This window comes from Triturus cristatus, chromosome 7 (assembly GCF_964204655.1).
Source record: "Triturus cristatus chromosome 7, aTriCri1.1, whole genome shotgun sequence".
Classification (NCBI taxonomy): Eukaryota; Metazoa; Chordata; class Amphibia; order Caudata; family Salamandridae; genus Triturus; species Triturus cristatus.
The window spans coordinates 488,013,372-488,031,971 of NC_140590.1; the positions used below are offsets into that span (position 1 = coordinate 488,013,372).

The window sequence follows — 18,600 nt, forward strand, 5'->3', positions numbered from 1 at the left end:
AGTGACTGCCTACTACTCACAGGTCTTTGCAATGGCAAAAAGTGAAAGGTCTTCCCACAATTTAAGATCTCTTTAGCTTCAACTGGTACCTGACCGTAGAACACTTCACAATGGCTACGGGAACGGGGAGAACGACCGGCGGTGGCCGGGGTAGGAGAAGCTGGCATTGCCGCAGCAGCTCAGAGGCAAAGATCTTGCTTAAGTTTATGGGGGAATACAACTACCAAAATTGTACAGGGCCAGACACAAGCTCACATCGTTGTAATTTAAAGATACTGTCCGGTGTAAACTCAATGATTGATTCTCAGATTACCGTCAGACCACCGAGGAGCGATTAAGCACCCTCGTGGGACACGTTTGTTTTCTCAAGCAGAATTTGACCTATTGAGATCCCCTCTTTTGACTATAAACGAGATGCAGTTATCACGCTCTCCCCCTAATGAGCTCCAGTGCCTACCTTTGCTTTGATTTGGCCTCTCAGGTGCCCTTATCCCCCACACAGTCCTGAGGAAGATCCCCCCCTGTAAGGTGGACAGTTACCTACTTATCCTTGGGGTCGAAACGTCGACACGATTACCTTATGCCAGCTCTAAACTGCATGGCTATATGCTACTTATATGACTGTCCATGTACCGGTGGCTTAATAAATCAGCCCGTTTTGTATATTGTATTTTAACCCTCTGAATTGCACCAATTCTTTTGTCCCCCCATAATACACTCCATTTCCGCACAATTCGCCTTTATCCTTTTACCCCTTTTTTCTCTTCTTCTGGGCACATTACTATTAATAATTAATGTATACTTCGATAACATTTACTGAAAATGAGGGTGTGATTAAATAACACTTCTCAGCTCATTGTTGTTTGTATGTTTCTTTGATGTGTGGCTAGTTTTTCCTTTTATGTCAAATAGTGCTTACTGGGATCACTTCCTATTGTACTGTACTTTACCCAGGTCCCAGTACCATTGGGTCTACCCTTTATGTAACGTACTTGTGGAAGCGGTCACACATCTGCAAGGGGATAACACAAAATCAACATTGCCTTTGATCTGGAAGTGTAAATGAGTTCATCTGGGCCATATTGGTCACTAAAGCAGGCACGACCTTTTGGCTACTAGATTGAGCTCAGCCAATCAAATGGGAATATTTAGGTGTGTATAAGAGTAGTTGGAGGAAAGAGACACTGAGGTGACATAAAAGCAGAGCAATGAGCTGCAGAGAGACTGATGAGACGGAGTGCGAAGGGAGGTGGAGAAGAGGGGTCCGGGACGTAGAAATGTGGGAGTGGGCAGAAAGAGTGGTGGAGACAGAGGTGAGGTTAATAGAGAACAGTATAACTTCTCCATTCAATATTCACATTCATATCATTTGAGCCAGTGCGGCATCAGAGGCCTTGCAAAGAGGCACCCCCATTTATTTCATCTGCAGAGCAGCACCCACTGGGGTTACACCTTACAATGGCTAGGAGCTATGTATGCTGGATATTAGTTCCAGGGCTGTCACGAAGTTTGATCAGACCACCCTAAAACATATTTTGGGATAGATCTTATGCTGCTGAAGTCACCCTACTGCCATTCCACTGTGTGACATGTATAAGGGTCTAAACATAGAGAGAAGAGTGCACTTGCGTTCTTTCAGACCCTGCTGACATACAAACTCCATTAACTCCAGCTTTTCAACTCCGATCTGGCCATACACTCAGAAGCAGACTGAAGGGCGAGCAAATGTGTGGCAGTTGTGGGCAAAGAGAGTTTGGGAGCAAGTGAACCACCAAAACTCATCCTTCTCCCAGTGTCAGGAGGCCTTGTAACCTAAGGCTCATGGGCAAGGGAGTAGCCAGAAAACTAAAATGCCTCCTACTTGAATCATATCTCTATTCACACCAAGCTCAGGAGGCGAGCAAACATGCACCATCCATCCCTACACCCTTCTATCTATTCACCCATATATCTGTCAATACCTTCACCTTTACAACCATCCATCTACCCACCGATCCATTATTCATTCATCCATCCATCACACAATCCATCCATCCTTTCACTCGTCCATCCTTTCACTCGTCCCTGTCTACCCATTTTTCATATACTTAAAGTTGTAATGGGGCCCAGTTCTCTAGCCCATGGGGCTCAGTGGAAGCCCCCACTTACAACCCCTCATCAAACCCTTCCTGCTTAAGTCGGAGTCCCCTGAGCCACTACTGAAGGGGCTGAAAGACTTCGAGTGCAGCACTTAATCCGGTGAGTAACTGACCTTCTGAAACACGCAGAGGATGTGATCTCTTGATGCTGATGCAGGTGCAACACAGATGAAGCACCGCCGAGCATGTGAACTATTTGCACTCTTAGTTCAGTCGAGCATGGTCATTCTTTCCACCCGTTAACTAAAGTTTGCCTAATACAGCCCACTGACAACTTTGTCAACAGTTCATTGAAGTCCTAATAATGGCAATATAGTGCCAAACAAATATCTGAAATGCATTCCTGGCCCGATAAGGCCATATATTTATGTATGTATGTATTGAACCTTTTTATATACTGCACCTCTGCCCATGGATGTTGGTGTGCGTTACATAATAACCATAGAGATAACATTTCTCTTAACACATACATTTGAAAATAGTGGAAGCCCAGAAGGAGAAAAGGCATTATAGGAGTGGGAGAGCAGTTGGATAGATTAAGCTTCAGTTGTGGAAAAATGTGAAGGCTGTTTCTCTGGAAAGTTGGAAATGCAATTTCATGGACTCCAGCAAGGGAAAAAGCTCGTGATTAGAAATAAAATGTTTGAGTAAAAGATTTGTTATACTAATTTTGTTTGGTTTTATTCCACTAAACAGAAACATTGATATACACATGTCCTTCAGTCCCCTCTTGGCCTATTTTTGTGTGCATCGCTAACAACGTGCAGAATGTTATTTTCACACTCGCTTACAATTGTATACACTGATCTAGTACTATTGCTTTTGAAACAAATTCTCTATGTGGTGTAGAAATGCGGTTTCCTATTATGTGTAAATCAGGCCTCAATTTAGGTAAAACGCCATATTTTCTAAAATGCAAGTCACCCCTCACTCATGCTCTTCTTCCGCTGCCCACTTCTCTCCTCGCAAATTTCTGCATCACAAACTCAAGCTGAGATGTACTCGTTTATTTCCACTGTTATTGTTGTGCTGCTCTCAATAAACTTTCCCCCCAACTCAGCCACAACCTGCAACATTAGTGCCAAGGTCCTTCTGTTGCTTCACTGTACTCTTTTCTTTCATATAACATGTTAATGTACCTAGCTTTATTCTAGCTTTTCCGGATGACATAGACTATCCTGTTCTACTAGAGGTCCTGTCTGGTACTCTACTAATTTTGCTGCCCACTTGGGGCTTAAAATAATCTGATTTAGCATTTTTCTGTATTGCCCCTTTATTAATAGCCTGTAGGACTTGGCCCTTTTTGGCTAAAGTTCCCTAAACATTTTGTTTTCCCCCTAGACCTTTTTTAGGTCGAGCCTGAGCCAGCACGCATGCGCTGCTCTGCGAGGCTTCTTGTAAGCACTTAAAACTTCTATGTGTGGGTCTGACTCCCCCCCCACCCCACGCACTGGGTTGGCTGTTGCCTGTGTCCTTTTCTTATTGTAGCCTGCAAATGGCTAAAGGCGGGCGCGTGTCCCACCTTTTTGCCAAATGCTCGCTCCCACAGCGTTTTGCTTGCGGGAGCGAGCAGGGGCACGCAGGCTGGCAGCTGCATTCCTCTCCTCGTGTCAGGTTACACGCACATCGCCATGAGGAATTACCCCGCCTTGTGGGGATCTTGTTTGCGATTGGTTTTATACTGTTTGAGATTACAGGTGTCACTTTGAGGCCAAGGAAAGCCAATTCCATAGCTCAGAAAGGTGGAGTACGTCAACCGTCATTGCTTCTTACACAACAGGCACACACAATGAATCAAAATGTAAAGTATGAAATATGAAATGCACTGAATACAGATCAAAGCAGGTTGTCGTCAATCTCACATAAATCTGACCTTAAAACATATGTTTATTTCTTAAACACATTCATTCACACACAGTTGACAAAAATGAAAGTTGACAAAAATAAGATGAGCCTAAGATGAGAGATTTCAAAATGCATTACTACTGCGTGAATGAGCTAATGAGCACACCGAGACGGTGTTCACTTATTAAGGTGACCGAGAATGTCAGTCTTCGGTGATTTTTCACAAACAGACACTGCATATATACCACCAGAATGATTAATTTAGCATCTAAGAACCAAGAATGTACCAAAACTGGGAATTTAAATTACAAACGTGCCGTCCCCTTGAAATGGGATTCTGCAGCTCCTCGCAAGTACACAGTGTACCGCTTTCAGCCGAGCGTCTCTTAGCTCTAATCGAGGTGACTCTTTTAACGCCTCTGCAAGCATAGTTTACCGTCTGCCAAGAACGCGCAGGACTCGGAGAAGTGTCAGTGGAACTAGGGGGCGCGTGAGATGCAGCCGCAGCAGCAGCATAAACCACTTCAAAGAGTTTAGATGGAGCATGAGACAAAGAGGACCTTCAAACGTTTTTCCTCTGGCAATATGTTTCTTGTTTTAAAATAAACACTATCAAATATTCCCTATGCCTTTGGTGAGATGATGTTATTGAACAGCACCCCCGCTATAAAAATCGTTCCAGTACCACTGACTTAATCGAGCCTCTAATGCATCACGTGCATTCAAAACCGCGTCAGATTGGACACTGCTTCGCGAGGGGCTGTTTACATTCAGCTGATGTGCTAAGTCTGTCACCTCCCGTCGTGCTTGCTGCATGTGGTCTGAAACGTTCGCCGTTTTCGCATGCGTGCGTGTTTGTGTAAAGACACAGAGAGAAGCCGGGGGCGGTGGGCGCTCATTTGGAAGTCCATAAATCTTTGTTTAGTTAAAAGCTTTTTTTATTGGTCTTTCAACACGAAAATGAAAATAAACATGAAAGAAGATAAGGACAATGGCTATGCAGCTAGAATCGGGCAAGGGTAAAGAATGTTCCACACATCCCAAAAAATGTGGCCCACATTTGTTAATTTTGACATCGTGCAACATTCCATAGATACTACCAGTAGTGGTAATGCTGAAGGGTACTACTCAACATAGCCAAAGATGATTATAGATTGGGCAAAGAGGGAGAAAAGCAAAGCCAAAGAGGCAGAGCCGGCCCCATCTCGGAAAGCGCCCTGGGCGGAAAGACAGGATGTGGTCCGTCGACTGCGCTGCCGCCTCTGGTGCAGGAAACCAGGGTTCAAGCCTCGAGGTCGCGTCCACATCATGTGATTCTGGGCAAATCACTTCATCTCTTCGTGCCTGAATGTGTAATGTAAATACGGTGCTATGTAAAGCGCTCCAATACCTTCGGGTCGAGTTCGCGCTATATAAATATGAAAGAGAGAAAAAAAGACATTTGGCACACTCACTGCAGCTGGTGAATAAAATGAGGCAGCAGGGAGCCCGTTTTGAGTTGACAGGTCAATCGCACATCATCAGTGACTGGCTCTGGGCACAAACTTCTAGTCACCTCCCCCAACTATTCTGATTCACTTACAGCTTAGCTGGATGACGCTAGTGCCAAGTGGTTTGTGCTGCCTATGGTGGTGTTGGTGAGTGGTGGCAGGGGTTGAGAGGAAGGGGAAGGAACGAGTTAAAGGGATGTATTACGCTAGCTGGGGCAAGTAAAACAAGCATTTGCAATGCAATAGGTCTCACATTTGCGAGAGTTTAAGCTATTGGCATTGTAAATGACAATGCCTTTAATTTATGTTTTAAAAACCAACACATAAATAGAAAGCATTGCCATTTACAATGCCAATAGCTCAAACTCTCATAACTGCGAGACCTATTGCATTGCAAATGCTTTTTCTGACATGGTGTTGCAAACTTAGATGCTTTTGGCTCTTTGCCACTGCTGATCAGTGTCAAAGTGCAAGTGCTCCCTGTATAAAGTGTAATGGTAATTGGTTGTCCATGATTAGTATGTTTGCCTTACTAATAAAGTCCCTAGTAAAGTGCACTATGTGTGCAAGGGCTGGTAATGCAACTGCTACTAGTGGGCCTGCAGCACTAATTGTGCCACTTACAGAAGTAGCCTTGAAGAGGGAACTCAGGCCTGCCATTGCAGTGCCTGCGCGCAATTTGTTAAACTGCTATGTTGTTTTGACAAGTGCACCCACTTGCCAGACCTTTCCCTTCCCTCTCTATGCACATCAGGCACCCCTATGGTAGGTCCAAGGTACCCCCTGGGCAGGGTGCAGTGCATGTGAAAGGTAGGACATGTACTAAGGTGTGTACCATGTCCTGACAGTGAAATAATCTCCATTTCGTTTTTCACTGTTGAAAGGCCATCTTGCACATAGGACAGAATGGGGAGGCTGTGTAGTATGTTTTCCAGCCTATCTTCCCAAAGGCTTAAGATGGAGAGGTGAGGTTTAGTGTGCCTGAACTTACAATGTAATGACACATCTTTTTATGAAGATGGTTTTTGCATTGTGTGTTTAGAAGCCACTCTTTTAGAAGTGGCTGGGTTTTTGTGCTCTAACATTTCTGTGTGTCTCTGCCTGGTTGTGGATTGACTGTCTGGATTTGAAAGTGATAGGATCTGGGGAATGTCTTGACCCAGGGGCGTAGGTGAGATATCAACAGGCTGACCTGCATCTGGAGTGTAGGGGGAGGAGTAGCCCCTAGAGGTGAAGAGGCCTGGGTTGCTGCCATAAAACAATTGTCCCATCTCCTGCTGAGTTATTAAGGATCCATACCCCCACTAATCAAAGGAAGAAGGTGTCACTGGCAGGGAGGCACCCAGAACTGGTTTGAACAGGGGTCAGTGGCCCCTGAACACAAATACTTCAAAGCCATTGAGGGGTATAACTATGAGAGCTGAAGCCCCTGAACTTTGGAGAATGGCTTGATCAAGATTGAACAAGACTGGAGTTACTTCATGGTCAAGAGGAACCTTTGCCAAGGAAGAAACGACTGAAGGAAAGGACTGGCCCTTGCTGTGTGTTCTGTGGCTGGAGTGCAGTTTGCTGTTTTAAGCAAGGAAAGGCTGAAGGGACTTGCTGTGTCCCCCTACTTGAAAGGACTTTGCTGTGCTGTGTCCTGAAGTAACTTATCCCCAAGGGCCCGATGTGAGCTGGCTCCCTGGTGTGGAAACTCAGGAACACAAAAGTTTCCAGGAGAGTCTCAGCGACGCTATGTGCGTGTGCTTTTTGCAGCCTGAGACCCTCGTAAGAAGTGCCCTGTGATCGTGGGCACCTGGAGTCCAAGCGAGGATCAGCAACGCTATGTGTGTGTGCTTTTTGCAGCCTGAGCCCTTCGTGAGGATTGCCTTATCGTGCACACGTGGAATCCAAGTGAGTCTCAACAACGCTGTGTGCTTTGTGCAGCCTTAGACCTTTGTGAGGATTGCCTTGTTATCGTGCACACCCGGAATCCAAGGGAGTCTCAGCGACGCTGTGTGCGTGTGCTTTAGGCAGCCTGAGACCTTCGTGAGGATTGCGTTGTTATCGTGCTCCCGGAGTTAAAGGGAGTCTCAGCGACGCTGTTTGCATGTTCTTTGTGTAGCCTGAGACCTTCATGAGGAGTGCCCGGTGATCGTGCACCCCAAGCTCGAGGGAGTCTCCGCAACGCCATGTGCGTGTGCCCTGTGGCAGCCTGAGATCTTCGTAGCAGTAGCGGCCCGGACCGGCAACCCTGGAGGAGCTGAGCCACCGGCCCGAGTCTGCCGTTGCCAATTTACAAAGATTGCATCAGAGGCCCAAGTCACTGGAAGAGGAGAGGAGAGTGAGGTCGCACCCCCAGGTAACGTGTGTCTACGCCTGGGGCGGGGTGTGGGCTCGAAGGGAGACGCTCTCGGCCTCTCTCTCATTCCGGCTGTGCGAGCCTCCGCTTCGGCTCGTATCGCGGCCCGTACTGGCCAAGGGAGTGGCAGTACCGGAGCGAGAGTGCAGAGTTGCACTTTTTGTTATACCATACCCATGTTGGGGGCAACGGTTGACAGAGGCTGACTGCGAGTCAGCACGAGTGGCGGAGAGACCGCCTAAAGCATCGTGGTCGGTGCTGGAGTGTATTACGCATTACCTTATGTATGCATAACGGAGTACCTGATTGTCGTATTACACATTGCATCATTTCTGCATAATGAACATTCTGAATAGTGTATTACGCATTGCATTATTCCTGCATAACGAACTACCTGATTAGTGTACTACGCATGGCATTATTTCTGCATAACGAACTACCTGATTGTTGTGTTATGCATTGCATTATTTTTCCATTGCAGGGTGCCTGGTTGTTGCGTTACACAGTGCATTACTTTTCCATTGCAAAGTGCCTGATTCTAGCATTACAAACTGCATAACATTGTATTAGGACTACAGTGGAATGTTTAGAAGTGCTCATAAATATTGCCAGAACTGACAAGGGCTGGCTGGCCTAAGAACCAGCCAGGTGGAATATTACACATACTCATATGTTGGATTTATATTGTGTGGTCTTAGCGTATATCTTTTTATAGAAAATTTATACTCGTTTTTATAAAACTCGTGTGGAGTCCATTTGTGGTGTCATCATTGGGTTGCTGTGAGCGGGATTGCAAATACTTTACACATTTGCCTTGAAGATAAGCCTGGCTGCTCGTGTCAAGCTACCAAGGGGGTGAGCGGGGGCTATCTCAGAAGGTGTCCTTCCTTTCCCTGACGTGGAAACGCAGGTCCCTATTTGACCTAAGGTACCTACCTCAGTCAACCAGGGATCCCGGGTCTAACATAGCCTTTATGACATTGACTCTGTACCACTTTGAATTTGTGATCATTATTTAGTGATGCAAAATAGTTAGCATTAAATATGATTTGGTCAATGTAATTCAATTCAAAAGAATACAAAAAGAGTTCAGGAACAGCTGATACATGGTCTGTCAACAACTTATGGGTCTTTTCTGTCCTTGCAGCCTTCATCCCCAAGCCAGCACCTAGCAGCTGACCCCTTCATCACAGACGTCACCTCCTACTACCTGCGCACGGGCCTGCAACCGGTCCACTTCCAGATCTACTTTGTGAAGGTCGGTATACTAGAGGTCTTTTGCTTGCTTAGGTGGTGCAGCCAGTGCCCCTCTGCTCAGGATCGGGAATTGTACATGAGTCCTGAAGAAGTACTGTTAATTTTAGCTATGTGCTGTGGACACTCAAACAGGTTGTCCGCACTGTGGTTGTGTATAAAACAATTGAATCACGCCTTAAAAACTGTGAATCTGGCCTCTCAACAGTCCTTGCTTCCAAGGACTGCCAAGGGGCAGAGGGTATGGCTGGGAAGTGAAGAGCACCACCATAGAGTAGGAGAAGACTAGGACACTTGAGCAGCAGCTTACTACGCATGGTGAACGGCGCCGAGCTCTTGCCTAACTTAAGTGTGGTAACTAGTTAACATATACAGTGGTCAGTGGTGCAAGATGAATTTGTCATGTGCAGTGACTTCTTAGGAAATAGCATCACAACATGCCCTGGACTGCAAGGGGAATTGGTTTGTTAAGTCTGGTGTTACCAAAGACCTTTTATTAAAAGAAAAAATGCATACATTGATACGAGGGGGGCTTGCAGTCGACCCTATTCTTCCATTGGTCTGTGGTCTTGCCATTTAAATTTTGCTTCTGCCCACTACAGTACAGAGAATGGGGCAGATGGTCAACCCATTTCAACCATTGGCTAATCTCAATTGGAGTGTCAGCATTTACCTCGTGCACAGTGTTCACTTCCACTATAACAGAATTCCTATTTCACTGTAAGGGGCTTTGTGAAACAATGTTTCCAGTTTTTTACGAATATGGCACCTACACACTCCTAATGGGCCGCTCACTGATGCTTGCTGTGCTCTGCATCTATAGCGGGCACTGCTTTGGCAGCCAACTTTGCAATATATATTTTTTTAATTCTTTATCATTTTTCACCATTTCTTACATGTTTGCCGTTTTTCAAGGGTAAAGAATAAGAATGAATAAGAAAAAAACATTTGAAGGTGGCAGCCGTGCGTTTGTACGCATTGTAGCCATCTTTGAATGCTTTTTATCACATTCTTTATCTTTCTTAGATGGCCGACATGTTGAAGGCAACATGGTGACCATTTTGGAAACAACATTTGAAGATGGCAGTCGTGCGTTTTGTACGCATGGCAGCCATCTTTGAATGCTTTTTATCACATTCTTTATCTTTCTTAGATGACCGACATGTTGAAAGCAACATGTTGACCATTTTGGAAACATAAACAAGTAAAATAGTTTACAGACTGAAACAAGCATTGGAAATGTCAATAGCTTTAATGCCACATTTTGAAGGCCAGACGTTTTGGCTTTGCCAATGCTTGTTTTTTTTTGGTATTTACATATGAAGCATTCTGGCTCTTTTTAGATGTTACCCTTGAGTCCATGCACACATAACATTACCAGATGATTTCATTTCACCAGGATCTGTGGTTTTCAACACTGAACTTTCATTAAGAAAGAACTGTGCATTCTGGGAGTAGCGGTTTTAGGTCAATTTAATTGAACAAATTGCACAAACGCACATTAAAACAATGATTTGTAAAAGGAAAGCTCATTTGTAAAATGGTACACACATTTTAGTAAAGCTTTGATGGTTAAGCATTCACTGGTGAGAACTGTCATACAGCGGCTCAGTGTTTTATACCCCAAATTATTTAACTTAACCGTTCTTCCTTTCAGCGTTAGATTTGGGTAATAATGGTTGCATTCACAAATACAACATATAAACCACTTTAGAGTCAGTGCTATATAAAGAACAACTCACTATTATCACCATTAAAGAATGAATCCCTCTCTCCACTGTGAAAATGAAATTATTTTGTTCCCTCTTGGAATTTCATTGAGTGAAAGCAAAGCGCACAAACCCTTCCCTTGACTCATAAGCTGAATTCAACCAAAAAGATTCACTGGACTCTTTTTGTCTGAATAAAGTAATCAATTGATAAAAAGTGGGCAATATCCTGTGCAGACAGATATGCACTTGAAAGGTTCTTCTCTCCAGAGTTTCTCATTTACGGCGTGGATTCTGTTAGCAGGTAAAAATCATATTTGTGGACCACGGTGGAAGTGTCTGCAGTAATAGACAATCATTACACGTGTGACTTAGCGCTGATGGGGCGTTGCCATTCGTAACCTAGAAAATGTAGGACAGCCATCTCCGCTGGTATCCCCTCTCTAATTGTGCCTTGGAGACTGCCACTCACATGGGTGCCCACTCACCTTCTTTGCCATCCAAGACCCTTTGAAGTCTTTACTGGGATCATTCTCCTAACAAAGCTACAATATCTTCTAAAATGACTTGCTATTATCAAGTTTAGCTGGACCAACTTCTTACAATGCCTGCCTTTGCCACTTTTGACAGTGATGAGCAAGTAGTAGCAATGAGGGGCGTCAAGTTTGTTATTGTAAAGCTGAACTGTTGAGGTGCGTTTTATTTAGAGGTGACAGCAAGCAGACCTTTTCAGTGCTCTAGCTGCACCAATGTAATCTCTCATAGGATTGTGTTCAGCTGTGCAGGCTAGAACAGCATGTAGACCCTCGAAGGGAACAATAGCATTTTCATCTATGAAGCAATTTCATACAACCTCAGTCATACAAGGAATGAAAGAAATATGGGGGAAACACCCACTGCAGCTTGAAGTAGAAGTCTAATATTCAGTATTTGCCATCACTTGTTTACTAACAACCAAGTTGTGGCCATGTACATTTTCTGTGGGTACGCCGTAACTTCAGAGATTCCAAGCTTATGTCCAGAATAATGTCACAATCTAAATAAAGGGTCATTTTAACTGTGACTTTGTCAAGGAAAGATATGTCTCAAATATTTTAAGCGATTAGGTGTTTTTCCAAGTGAAAACAGGTATAACCTCTAACCCATTGTGTTTTGATTTGGGTCTGTCAAGGAGCTGCAGGGGAGAATGAGTAGGACAAATGGGTGCCTCCAGTCTTGAGTCACCCTATGTGGCTCCCAGCCCAGCCGAGCCCACCACGGCCACCACCAACATAAGAGGCCTTCACACCCCGGTGTCAAAGGAGCAGGGGGAGCTGATGATGTGGGACAAGATCAGGAGGCCGAGGGCTGACATGGGACTCCAATGTCCATAGTCCTAGATGCAGCTATAGGCCTCTCTTCCCCTCCCCCCCCCCCCGCCTCCAATACAAAAGTAGCTTTCTCTCTTGACAGTGCAAGTTGTCCGAGGAGCCAGGGAAATGCGGGGGCACAAGAGGACCAGAAGGGCTGACAGGGCGCTCTGATTCCAAGATTCAACTGCCCTACTGCACCTCCAACACAAAAGCAGCCTTCATTTCTCAGCGTGTGGGTAGCATGCTGGTTCACCAGATGTAGCTTGGGCAAATCCCGGACCAAGGGTAGGTAGCCACTTTTCAGCACCAAGAAGTGGTTCGAGTGGAGAGTGAACCTGCTCCATGGATTTTCGATTGAAGCCCTTTGGATTGTGTCCAAGCTACAAGTCACTGTCCTCTTTCCCTACAACAAGTCTGTTCATTCTCTTCTTGAGACACTTTGAGACTGATTAGTGGGGAAAGCCTCAGACTTGATGCACCTTTCAAGCCATTTGGGTGTTAACCTGGTGGGCTCTAGTCTCCTTAATTACACAATCAGTAACTCTCCAGAGGATGGATTGTTAATTTCAGGCACTCCTCATGACTTCAGTCAGGTTAAAAACTCTGGACTGTTCCCAAAAGCAGCGAGATCTAAGACCGATAGCCCACCTAATCTACCAGAAAATCAACCCATGTTAACAATTCATGATTCAGCAATCCAATTGGAAATCAGTGTGTTTATCTTTGGTCTCTGAAGAAAGGCCATTGGCATCATATGTGAAACAAGGATCTCTTTATTCAGATTTTTAAAAAAATTTCAAATGGAAGCTGACAGATTTCTTTGCTTGGGGGATCAATCAGAAAGGGGAAACCAAGTAGATAAATCCCCCATTGACATTGTATGTTTTTTCTCACATAAAATTGCTTCTTAGCTTAGACCCTTGTAATGTTCCAAATATTGTTCATGGTGTTAAATATCTTGGACACAGCGTCACTATCAACAAGGCTTCAATTCATTCAGAAATATTTAAATTAACTTATGAACTGAAAGAGCTATTCTATTTGGGTTTTCTGTCACCCTTCATTGCTACCTCACTTTCGAGTTGAAATATGATGTACGTAGCACAATTGTACCCATGAGCGAAAGCTTGTTAAATGCGATACTACTTACTCGTAAGGAGTCACTTTTGTTAGACTAATTAACCTGGCAAGTGATAGCACACTGAAAATATTAGCCAGCCGTACTTCAAGTGCTATCAGGAAGACACTAAAGCAAGCTCAGCCTGGTAATGATCTTTCTTTCGTACACGGGAGGGTTGATGCAGATACTATATTTGCTGGATTTCGAGCTAATCCTAAATAAATTCGGTTTGAGAGTCACATCTAGATTCTGATGTGGCGGAGAGGCCAAGGACTAATGCGACGAGAGGTAAATCAACCAGCAACTGCTTGAAAATTTGTCTGAAGATATCTCCATTTACTGTAAATTTCACAGGTGTTCCCCCCATAATTACAAATGAACAAGTTACTTAGTGAACCAGTGCGCAAATCTCTAGCTTGGGACCTTTTTCGATGAAAAAAGAGATCATTCAACAGAACGGGGAGGCGGTAGGGCAGTGAGGACTCTGCGGTTAGATAGAATATCTACCAGAAAGAGCGTTACTGTACGAAAGTAACTTATTCTTCTGACGAATACTTTTAAACACAGATTCCTCACCTTTAGAATAGAATTTAAAGTAATACCTCCCAAGGTGAAGGGTATGTGGAATGGTCTCAGACCGAAGAGTCATGCAGGCCTAAACAGGCAAAATGGCCTTCCCATCGTCAACCCCAGTGCCTGCCATAAGTGGACTTTTTAGACGACGCTGAGCAGCAAGGATAACAGACACTACTTCAGAAGTGAGACAGAATGCGGTCAAGTGCCGTAGGGAGGTATAGAATATGTAGGCCTGGGTGCAGAACCTTACCCTGCTGCTGCAACAGACGATCCTATCGAAGCAGAAGCCTGATCAAGAGACAGAAGCTCATACCTAGAAGTTCCAGGAAGCACTTTTCTGGCCCAATCCTTTACTTGAGCCTGCTTGTGCCTGATCTTCTTCAGAGCACAGGCCAGGAGAGGTAACGGGAGAAAGACACATAGAAGTCTTGTGCTCCACTCTAACCAAAATGCATCTCTCAGAGAGATCCTTCTTGGGAAATCCAAAAAGAACAAATGATGGACGGAATGTTGAACAAATCCCACATACATCCCCAGTCACAGATCTGGGTTTAATCCATCATTATCTGATAGAGACATCTAGGCGGAGATCCCTAAACTTTTGAATTCTCTCCAGGCGTCAGACTGGATTCGGAAATTTTTCAGCAGTACCTTTGCGCGCCGAGGGATGGTTTCATATGACTCTGTGATGACGCTGATTCTGGTTGTGACATCAGTGGAGTCATACAAGTCCCTTCTTGCGCGTGGACGTCAGTTTCTTCTTTTCCACTCTACAAAGCGGATCCAAAGAAGCGGTTCCTCAGGTCGTTTTTTCTTACCTACTTCAGCAGTTTTTGTTAGTTGGGAACAGTGTGCCTTATTCTCATGTTGTCAGGCTTGAAGTCTTATGTGTCTGGTGCGCGACAGATTTCGGCTACAGGCCCGCATTCCTTTTGTAATTGGTGTTTGGGAGGAAACCACGACTCCAAGGATTGTGCCTCCTGCCAGAAAATGAACTCGAAGGCGCTCAAGGAATGCTGTATGAAACTGTTGGTGGCGCGTCTGTCCCGCGGTCTTCGAAGTCTTCACAGCCTTGGTCATCATCTTCCCCTTAGGAGGTCCGTTCACTGGGCTGTTTCAGGAGCCGGAGCCGAACGCAGGGACATTGCTCTCCTTCGACATCCCAAGGTAAGGATAGGCACTTGAAGTTGTGGCACCGCCCAACTTCGTCGCATGGAGACTCCATCTCCCATGGCTCTTCCCGCTCGCTAGTTGAGGAAGATGTACACGCCTCTGCCCTCTGTCTCCCCATCTTTCTGGGAGCAGGGGAATCAATAGTCCAGATGAGGGAGTACTATAACTCTCTATATCCCATCTTTGGGCCCCCGCCTTCCTCTGGAACACCGCCAGGCCCCAAGGAGGTGAGTGGAGCCAGACCGGTGAGTTCAGCCTTGATGGCAGTTAGGCCTACGGAGTTGTTGGGTCGGCGCTGGACGGCGTCGGCCGACTCCCCTTCGAAGCTGATGCTCAGCCCTTCGGGGTCTCCCCCTTTAGCATCTGTCCTTGGTCAGCCGACTCCGGCAACGACGTCAGCGGCACCGATCGAGACCGTTCCATCCCCTCTTATCAACGTGATTATTACATGTGGCATGGATACTACTGAATCAGTAGGTTGGGTCATGGCATCCTCTGTGGCACTATGACGTTGTGCATGGTTACGTACGTACGTTTTTCAGAAGCAGTCTAGGCTACTTTGGTCGATATGCACTTTGATGGCACCCATCTTTTTTGGGCCCAGATTCGGTTTTATGGCATTTCCGTGGTAGACAAAGTGAAACGGGGTCCTAATTTATTTTTTTCTAATTATATTCCTCTTTGATTTTTCCCTATACTAGGTTTGTATGGGGGATATTAATCTTTTGCTTATACATGTCTGACCATGTTACGGCAGTGCAATGGTGGTATAAGTTCCGCCTGATGAAGACACCTGACGTGGTGTTCCTTCGCTTAGCAGATACTATTGTTTCAATACTGTCTTTGACTGGTTATGTGGTACAAGGATACCTTTTTCATAGGTTTTTCCCTTCTCTTTTTTCCTGTGATGATGGGCTACATGCTCAAGAGGCCATTTCCTTGTGATGTTTCTTCCGGTTAGGAAGTTTACCTATGCCTCATGCTTCTTTGGAAGCAGTTCAATATGCTGGTATGCATTACTTTTCATTTTAAGTATCTCTTATAGGGACATCTTGCTTATGCCCTATGGGAGCCCTTTTATACAGAGAGTATGCTTATTCTTTACACCTACTCTGAATTTCCACTTCAGTGCAATTTTGAGCCTGTTTTGTTTGATCAGTCTTTCATTTGATTGCAGTCCTTTTCACCAGTTTTGGCTGGGTGCCCTTCGCTTTGGATTCAAGTGGTGCACGGATTGCTTTTGCATTAGGTGGTTTTTGCAAAGGTCATGCTACCCTATTAGGGAGTATGCCAACTTTATCACGTTGTGTTTTCCTTGCCTGTGCATGGGGTTTTGTCCCTTAAGATGTATTTCTCTTTCTATGAGATGTTACGTACGCAGGCTCAAGGGCTCTATTTTGTATTTTTTCTAAATGATTGTGTTACTAACGCTTACCTCTGTTTATGAAGGTTCTATGGCCTACTTTCATTCTGGGAACATGGTTGTCCCGCGACCACTGCTTGTTATGTTATCTGAAATGCAGTGTCAGAATATTTTTTGACACTAGGGGGTTGGCTTTTACAGCCATGTCCAGCATATTCTGGGAGGATTTCTTCTTTTCTTAAAGAGAATGTTTACCATTATGGTTCTTCTCTTCCTCAAGGACATCCTAAGTTTTCCTTTCCTTATTCTTTGATTTGCTGGTGTAGTTGCACTTTTACTGTCAAGAGATTGGATGTCCTCTATCTCCTTTGGGAAATGTGCTTTCTCTAATAAGCAATAGCTCTTTTTGTGACTTACAGTCCTATTAGGGTTCAGATCTGTGTATGTATATGAGCCCTCGCCTGATTTATCGTTAGATTTCGGTTCTGGCTAGTATACCTTGAGGTTAAAGATTCTAACTGGATAGCTCTTTTTGAGATTTCCATGGATTGAAGTGTACTTAATTTTGACCTATTGGGCCAAGGTTGGTCGTAAGTGTTTGCTGTTGGCAAGGTTTCATTTTCCTATGTTTCCTTTTAGGATGATGATAGTAGCAGCCTCTCAGGATTCTTTTGAGCAGTTGGCATTACATTAATGCTAAGTTACCTAGGGTATATGGCATATGCACAGGTGTGATGTATCTCTGTTGTGCATATTTGGATAAAGCTTTGCTATATACAATAAGTCAGGATATGTATTATGTTTTTGCTATTCTTATTTTGAGTTGCGGTTTGCTTCTCTCTTTACGGTAGTTTTAATTTCTGACTGTCATATCCTGTAGGTAGGTGTGTGTGTGTGTGTGTATATATATGTGTGTGTGTTATGACTATGGATCTATATATGTATGTAGAATATTAGCTATATAGATTTGGGCATTGTTTATTATTTAATGCATATTTATATCTGGATAATTGCCATCTTTCCATCACTATGGGTTCTATACATTTTTGGGCCCTTGTAGTGGTCATTTTATCTAATGACATTTTCTCCAAGGATGCACTTTGCATCAGTCTCTGTACTTGGTTTGGTCTTTCCGACCTTACAATGAATGCGTTTATTCATCTGGACTCCAATGTAGATGTTTTCTGGATGCTCTTTTTTATAGATTTTTTAGGACAAGTTCCTTCGAATAATTCCTCACTGGTGTAGGAGACGGTAGTTTACATGGCATTCGTTCTTGCCTTTGGCCTTTCTAGTCAATAGGCTCATTTTACCCTTTATGGGTCATGTATTAATTACTGTTCTACTGTTGTCTTCTGACAGTGTTATTCCGCTGCTCTTTGGACACTGTTTTTTCGGTGCCTGTAGGTTTGTTTTTAATTACATTGCCTGTGGTCCTTGCCACAGTTTTTATAAGGAGCTCATGATCTTTTTCATCTAATTCCTACGTTGGTCTGGTCTATTGTTAATGTTGACCGGCTTTTGTAGGATTAGTTTGTCGACCCTCCTTCATGTGGATATAGCTATGGTATTTAATAAAAAAAATTAAGGACTCTGCAGCTAGATGTCTCTGTAAGAAGAACAAATTACTTCCCTTTGGTAATACATAATCTGGTAGAGACATAGTTTAACTGCAGATTCCGTAACGCCCTGACCATCCTCCCCATTCTGCGAATGATGTGTAGTGTAAGAGATATTTCCTTTTACAACCCTTGTTTATACACAGGTGGTCAGTGTTCAAGTAGCTATGTGCTTCATCGAACCTTTTGATTTTTCCCCCTTTTTCAGTACTGGTTTTTTACATCCGTATTCGCTCTTTCATGTAGTTGGGTGAACCTTTTGGTCTTACCTTGTAGATCTTGTCTTTGTATTGTCAGACCATTCATTAGTGTTTTCTAGTTATTGTTTCAAGGATACATTGATCTTCTATGGCACACTGTTTCCACATCCAGTTTCTATAGTGGCTCCGCGTTGTGGCATGGAAAGTTTCACAGAAGAAACTGATGATTGCGAGCCGGAGTGGACTTGTATGACTCCACTGATGTCACAACCGGAGTCGACATCATCACGGAGCCGTATGACATCGTCCCCTGGTGTGCAGAGGTACTGCTGAAAATGTTCCAGATTCAGTCTGGTGCCTGGAGAGAATTCAAAAGTTAAGGAATCTGTGGCTAATCTATGTCTCTACCAGATAATG

At 44.3% G+C, this 18,600-nt stretch overlaps 1 protein-coding gene across 4 annotated transcripts in view; it reads left to right on the forward strand.

Moving 5' to 3' along the window:
- Positions 1–18,600, forward strand: part of PIK3R6 (phosphoinositide-3-kinase regulatory subunit 6) — a 521,088-nt gene that overhangs the window by 412,096 nt on the left and 90,392 nt on the right. For all 4 annotated transcript variants that reach the window (XM_085616834.1, XM_085616836.1, XM_085616835.1 and 1 more), the window contains one exon: positions 8,965–9,075. In XM_085616834.1, coding sequence (XP_085472960.1) covers positions 8,965–9,075 — 111 coding nt within the window. The remainder of the gene's footprint in view (positions 1–8,964; positions 9,076–18,600) is intronic.